The sequence below is a fragment of the Vicia villosa genome, unplaced genomic scaffold (genome assembly GCF_029867415.1).
Source record: "Vicia villosa cultivar HV-30 ecotype Madison, WI unplaced genomic scaffold, Vvil1.0 ctg.002458F_1_1, whole genome shotgun sequence".
In the NCBI taxonomy this organism is placed as follows: Eukaryota; Viridiplantae; Streptophyta; class Magnoliopsida; order Fabales; family Fabaceae; genus Vicia; species Vicia villosa.
In genome coordinates this window covers 309,049-316,753 of record NW_026705934.1, presented here as the reverse complement: position 1 = coordinate 316,753, position 7,705 = coordinate 309,049, and the positions used below count along the sequence as shown (strand labels likewise).

The window sequence follows — 7,705 nt, the reverse complement described above, 5'->3', positions numbered from 1 at the left end:
CCATTCTTTGATTGTGTCGCTCGTTTTCAGCTGGATCGCTCGCCTGTACCTAGGAACTTGGAAAGTGATGTATGGGGAGTCAAAAGGAGTTAGTCATATTCTTTTAAGAAATAGGGAAAGTAACCACTCTTTTCTCACGTTCTTGAAAGAGGGTATTACGTCCTTAGAACTTAAAACCCAAGTCAAAGGAATCCTATAAATATTTTAACTCTAGGGTTGAAGAAGTATTCAATATGTTACGCAAAACTCATTATCATTAATGTGTGACAGTGTGAGTTTGCTCTAACACCAAAGCAATCCTAAAAATCTCTAACAGCCCTACACCGCAAGGCGTTGTCATGTATTCTATTTTTAGTAAGTGAATTGATATCTATTGTGGGTCCAATAAAACTAACTTAGGCACAGACTCATCATTACTCACCATTTGTTTTCGCCATTTTTCCCAAGAAGATGTGAAAATAAAGTTCCGTCAATACCATTGCGGGAGGTTTTGTCGGCGATGAGTCTAGTTTTTCCCACATAAAATATGACTAGTAGGTTTTGGCGGCAAACGTCATACCTGCTAGCATCATGGAAACCATGGTAAGAAAGCTAGAGTCCAAAATCACCTTCTCCAACAAGGATGTCATTCGCATTCTCCCTCACAACAATGATCTAATGGTTTTTATGGTTCAATATGACGTCTAGCTGAGAAGCGAATATTGATTCACCCTGAAAGCTCAGCAAATGCCTTAATCTAGAGTGCCTTCCAGGGGCTTCAGTTTAACTCTGGCGACATCCGAGCATTCCGAAGTTTTTTGTCTGGCTTGTCGATAGTGATGGGAATAGGCTAGGCCGACCTACAAGAACCTATAGTCTGACCTATTTAAGGTCAGACCTATTTAATAAAAAGGCTAGACTTAAACTTTTTTAAAAGTTTATTTAGTTAAATAGGTTAGACTAAGGCTATTAAAAAATCCTATAAAACCTTATAGGTCGGCCAATATATTCATATATATTAAAAATTGGCTAAATAGGATGACCTATATATGCATATATATATATATTAAAAAATAGGATAAATAAGTCGACCTATATATACATATATAAGCCGGCTTATAAGGCTTCAACGATAAAATGGACAATTTGGAAGTTTTAATGTGAAACACTTTTAAATAGGATTTCAGGTCAGACCAAGTTTTTAAAAAGGTCAACCCAGGCTAAAAAAAAGCCTATAATAAGTCATAGGCCAGACTCATGCCTTTTAAATTTATCGTAGGTCAAACTCAGGCCTTCTAAGGCTTGGCATGGCCTGATCTATTCCCATCCCTACTTGTCGAGAGAACAGGCATAAGTGTACGCATATTCCTTGATTGTGTCGGCCATATCCTGGATCACTCGCTCGTACGTGGGAACCTCGGAAGTGGCATGTCTCTATCCATAACGGCATGGTAGAGAGAGTTAAAAAAAGATAGTCACATTCTCCTAATCACCATCTTCCCACACTCCTAAAAGGAAATATGTAGATACTTCGGATGTATTTCCAACTACACAAAGATTCAATATGCGAGAAGAGGTGATAAGTTGGATTAAAGATGTTGGAATTAGAAATAAAGTGATTGTTATAATCACTTGTTCAGATACCGAAACAGGCAAGAGAGAGAAGCCACAAAGTAATGTTTAGTTATGATAAAGGGGGGAAATACAAAGATACAAATAGTGGAATACTGAGTGCCACTAAGAATGGATGGGTTTAGATGAAAGATGGATGGGTTTAGATGAAAGGTTGATGTAAAATGTGGACTTCATAACCATGATTAACCAAATAGATTAAAAGGTTATTCCTTTGTTAGTGCTAAGCACAAATGATAAGTAACATGTCCATCCATTAAGAAAACAATGTATGACTGGCAGAAAATACTAAACATAGTAATTGACAGAGGCTTCATCAAAATCATCAATCGTCAAGTAAAAATGCTAAGCAGATTAATTGACACTGGCTTCACCACAAATAGTTTATCAGTGGTTTGTCTATGACAATATGATATATCTGTTACAACTAAATTTAAATTATCACAAAAGATACTAAACCTAATTTTAACCAAATCAAAAGGATGACTTCTTTATAGTCATAGAATACAAGTTTCTACAAAAAATATTGTTGACATTTTATACTACAAACAAATATACTAATTATCCATGCTGATGGTGCACACACTAATTAGTCAAAAATCACAAGTTAGCTTCTGCTAAGCGGGAATCTTCAATCTCAAATGGGGAGGCTTGCCCATTAGATTGAACATTTCCTAACTGATCAATTGAGTTTGGCTTGATTTTTTCTACAAAATTCACAGCAACATCATTTACATTATCTTGTGCATTTGGATTTTCATGTTCTTCACTCCTCAATGCTACCTTAAATTCAATCAACTTAGTCTTCGACGTCATGCTAACTGCATTTGCCTGATCAGCAAATAAATCTTCTGACAAGGGTGAACCACATATTTCTTTATAAGTATCATAATTAGCAGCAAATGTATTTCCACCATCCAAAAGTTTTGACAGCGGATGCAAAACAGAGATTGGACCATTACTTCTCTCTAAGTTTTCCTTCAATAAAAGAAAGTCGGAAACTAGTTCAGTCTTGCTAAACTGAACGAACACTGCAGTTGCATCCAGTTGGTATACAGAAACAACAGAAGTTAGACCAAACACTTTAGATATGCACTCTCGTACATCGCTTGATTTCACGTTAGAAGGAAATCCCCATATGATAACTATGTTCTCAAACAAAATATTTGGGTACCGGCTTTTGGGGCTATAGCTTGGTGAAGAATTTGCAACCTTATCACCAGTACTTAGATCAATAATATCCCCATGCATCCAACTTAGATATAGATGATTAATGTATTTCTGTATTTTCTCATTGGAAGCTAATCTTAAAGATTCATGGAGTTTAAAATCAACTCCTAAATCCCTGCATAACTGGGCAAAGATGCATCCAGTCATGAAAGCATCATATCCTGCCTCATGCTTGCCTCCAGGGTTCCAGCTGGACGATCTGCAAATACACATTTTTATTGGTATGAAAAATATAGTAAAGAGGCAGTTAAGACAACACAGGAAACAGAGGGAAAGTCGAATTTAAGCAGACAAACAGGAGAATAAATATTTAAACTTGTCAAAATTTTAAAGAAATCACCTCAAAATATAATGCAGATTATGAAGACAAAAATTCTGTACAAGAATTAAAATGTTATCTGCCACTGTACACATTTAAAAAAAAAAAAAGGGAAAGTGAATAATATATGTATACAAGTGTTGTCCATGGCTGAAGGTGACCAGACAAGAGCCAAAATCCCGCCATATTCGACACTTTGAAGCGCTGTTATAGCAGATTATGACGGAAAATCGGCCGATATTTACCACTGCGGCAAACCCAAAAATCGCCATATTTACCATTACGGCGAGCCCAAAAACCGCCACATATATCCGCCATTGCGGATATTTGATAACACTATATATATGCTTCACATTACTGAGGTAGGATATAAAGAAACTAACAAAAAACAATGAAAGAATGACAAAATGAATAAGGAAACAGCTCTGTCATCATGTATGAAAACAGTTGAAAAAAGTATTACTAATAGTTGAAACATAAACTCCAATGTCACAAACAGTATTTGTGGAATCGCGAGAATGACAGTGGAGTCGCATGAATTGATCATACAATTCAGAAGGGGCTTTCCGAGCTGCAGTGCTGAACTTAGCTTCATGGATCGGTGGAATTGTTGGAAGGATTGCAGAAATCGCGACTAAGATTTCCGTGAAAAGTTTCTATATTTATGAACTTACAGAATTTTCGTTATGTTTATGAGCTTATGAATATATGATTATGAACTTTGTTTAATGTTGTGATTCGAAGATTATTTCTTCATCTATGATGATTTTATACACGCGTATCTTTTCCCTATTACCATTAGTGGGATCTTACGATCTTTCAACCCCCTTCAATCTTGCGGAGACTATAAATTTTTAAGACAATGGTCATAAACTCTAAAATCACAGAATTGGCATGCCCTTTCAATATAAAATTAAAAATCATCTTGAAATCAGAGACATGAGAACAAAATCTTCCATAAATATTATACATAGATAAAAAGAGACAAACCTTGAATCATCAACTTCAACATCTATTTTTACATGGGATGGTGAAACTAGCTCATTGCTTTTGGAGCCTGCAGCAATTTGTGGACAAAACACAGAAAATGCAGAACCCAATGATTTTCTGGACTTTTTCATTCTTGCTTGGAGCATATTATCAGCGTTCATGAGTAATTTGGTGTCAACAATATGTGGAAAGCACTTGTTAACTGAGGCAACAAACTCTTCAAGAGTCCCCGGAAGAGGCCCGATAAATTTGTTGTACACATGAGCAATATCTGTATCATGGAATTATATATTATTATCTCACTGTCTTACAAAAGTATATAACTTGGTAAGGATTAAGAATTTCAGTGATACCTAGAAAACAGTTATGACCAACTACCAACTTCTGTTCTGACGAAAGGAGATCAATAACATGGCGAAATCCAACTGCACCTTGGATCTTCATCTTTTTGGCCCTGAGACTTTCCTCCTTTACCTCCTTCTACAAGAGATTAAAGAACATTTTTTAAGAATTTAATATGGTGGTGTAGCATCAATGAAACTCAGTTCACCACTTAAGTTTTTCTTTCTCGTCTCTCGGAGCCACTTTGCTCAGCCTTTACTATATGTGAGATTGCCCATACTAATAGAGCATAAAAGCATCACCATTCAATATTTAACTGTATCCATTTATGACTAAATCTAGTGTTAAGCTTGGGGCTTCTAGGAAGTGCTTAGCCATCTCAAAATTCTAAATTAACAATAAATGCCAATATAAAATTAATTCAGATTTTTCCATTTTAGTTGTGGTCAAAAGATTCAGTCAGCTTAACCCCTTTCACCATCATTGCAAAAGCGCAGAAAAAGCAATTAGATTTCAAAACCCCACTGAGTCACTGACAATGTAGAGCTACACATCACAAATTAAAAAGAGAAAAAACATAATATTGAAATTTAGTTACCAGAAGTAAGTTTAGTTCCTCCTCCGAGTCTGTATATACAACTATTTGTTGGGAACTAGAACCGGCATAGTTCACATTGATATAAGAAAGATCTTTGAAGTGTTTTTTGATGACCTGAAATTTCAGATTATAATCAGCAAAACTTTAGCCATTGTATAACTCTAGTACATGTGCAATTGCAATACTACAATATCTTTAACCAAAAGAAGTGAATAAATGATGAAAGAGGAAAAACAAAATGTGAACATATCAACAGTAGATAGAGACAAGTTATAACAACATTACCAACTGAATTAACTTAAGCTGGCGGGAGGTGAATCCATCAAGCTTGAGAGCTGGATGCTTCTTAAAGAAAACCACTTCAAATCGTTGTTTCGAGTCTTTTCGAGTTCCTTGAATTAGGTCTGGTTGACTTTGCTCCTGTGATAATCCATCACGCCACTCACTAAACTTATTTTTCATTCGCTCGGTGAACAAAATGTCTGCCATGTTGACAGATGGTAGGTCTCTAACATCATTTAATTTAGAAATGTATGAGCACTCACTATCATGCACTGAATTCAAACTCTTTATTGCTTCCCTTTCTTGTTCTCTGGACAAATAAGATATTCCTGACATTATCCAAGGGTGCAAAATCTCAAACTAAAGAAATCGTCAAAGTTATAATGGAATTATGCGTGTAACTAAATTTCTAATGTAATTTCTTATAACTCTAAGAGTCGTGTATATGGATAATGGAGCCTTTCAGGTTTGCATATAAACATGACGGTCATCTATCTAGAGTTCTTCGTATATCACTTATTTTCTAATGAATCACCAATGAACCACCACTCAAGCATCCAAGTAATAGACCCAAACGTGTAGAATCCGCGAGTTACAATGGCGACCAGGGCCTTTTAATGCAGAGAGTGGCACACAAACTCTTTTCTTCAATTTGGTACAGTTATAATCAGTTAAATACCAAAGATAATAAATAGCACGAAATAGAAGGAAAAGTAAGCAACCTTCATGTATGAATGCATTGAAATCAAACTGGTATTTAGCCAAGAAATTTATCGAAGTAGTCTGACAAAGAAATTCATTACATGGGCCGAAACCAGCAAGCTCCTGACGTGGAAAAACAAAGAAATTGTACCTGAGAAAGAGCAAGTTTCTATATCAAAACAACAATAGATGATTCATTGCATGAATAAGGGAAAGAATGGAAAAGAAGAATAAGATGAAACCACTTCCAGTAGCTATAGTATTTACAACTATTATGATATTACTTCCTAAAAACTACTAAAGCAGGTGATAACACTAACACTGATTTCGTTTGTATATCGCAGTGTGAATTAACCATAATTTATTCTTTAATATAAAAAACGGTATCGGCACCTTTTGTCGCGGTCATTTTCGAGGTGGCGGGCTGATTTTTAAAACCCTTCCAAACGTAAAATCGTCAATTTAATTAAAGCGATTGGCTAATTATCCTTTATCACAAAACGGAGAGAGAAAGAGAGAGAGTTTACGGATAAGCTACAAAGGACTGGTTAGACGAATCCCATCGGAACGGACAGACGCCGAACTGAACGACGGCGAACCTGCTGGCGGAGTCTCTGATCTTGAGATACCTGACGTCGGAGCGGTCAAACTCGAAGGACTCACGCCACGGAGAACTAGTTACGCCGGTCATCTCGAGGTCGATGGCGACGAAGTCTGACGACCGGACATGGTGCCGGAGCTCCGCTAACGACGGCTCAAAGTTTGCGACGGTAACCGTCTTCAAGGGAAACGCCGATCCGCATTGAGACGGTGTGGTTGTGGCGGTTGAAGAGCTGAGGGCACGTGAAAGAGCACGTGAGAGTGCCGAAGAATACAGTTTTCGCGGCTTCATGGTTTATATGTGCTACTGGTAGTGCATTCTTCGTTCGGAGTTTAAAAGAGGGATAGCGAGAGTACTATGATAGTAAATTGAAGGTGAATGTCAAAACGACGTCGTTTGACTCCATGTCTTTGTTTTTCTTGGCTTATCACCGTTGGTATAGTTCGGTTCGGAAATCAATTCCGGCATCAAGTTATAATCCTTTCTACCAACTTCACCTTCATGACATTTTACAATTGTAGTGCCTAGCTCATTTTTTTTTAAAGAATGACCCACAATTTTAATGCTTTCGAAGTAACGTGATGGATTTTATGGTGTGTAATGTGTAGCTCGAGCTTGGTTGAGAGTATATGACGATTCATATCTTCTTAAGCACAATGTTTAAAAGGTTGAAGAGTTTGAATGGTTGTGATCAATAATCATCCAAATATTAACGAAGGTTCGTAACTTTCAAGTACGAAGTCTAAAAGCTTAAAGTGTTTAGGAAATTTCTTATCTCTAAATAGTGAAAACACCTCTGAAATTTTTAAAATATCATTTGAAGTGTATATCTGCACGCACTTTTTTTTACATGTTCAAGATGTTTCAGATATGCACATCCGAAATCATCTTTTTCCAACATTTTATTATTTAAACATTGGATTTAAAATGTCAGAGGTATTTTCGGATGCGCATATTTGAAAATACTCTTGCTATATAAGGTTGCTGCATTGTTACCGCTACCACTATTTCATTCATTTTCTTTCACTCC

General features: G+C 36.4%; 1 protein-coding gene across 1 annotated transcript; it reads right to left on the bottom strand.

Moving 5' to 3' along the window:
• Positions 1–1,658: 1,658 nt before the first annotated feature.
• LOC131638873 (poly(A)-specific ribonuclease PARN-like) lies at positions 1,659–7,068 on the bottom strand. The gene is made up of 7 exons (XM_058909416.1): positions 6,602–7,068; positions 6,095–6,225; positions 5,376–5,701; positions 5,091–5,204; positions 4,504–4,630; positions 4,151–4,421; positions 1,659–3,040 (listed from the first exon to the last, which is right to left on the bottom strand). The coding sequence occupies exons 1-7, from the start codon at positions 6,964–6,966 to the stop codon at positions 2,212–2,214; spliced, it is 2,163 nt and encodes a 720-aa protein (XP_058765399.1). The 5' UTR covers positions 6,967–7,068; the 3' UTR covers positions 1,659–2,211.
• Between the last annotated feature and the right edge of the window lie 637 nt (positions 7,069–7,705).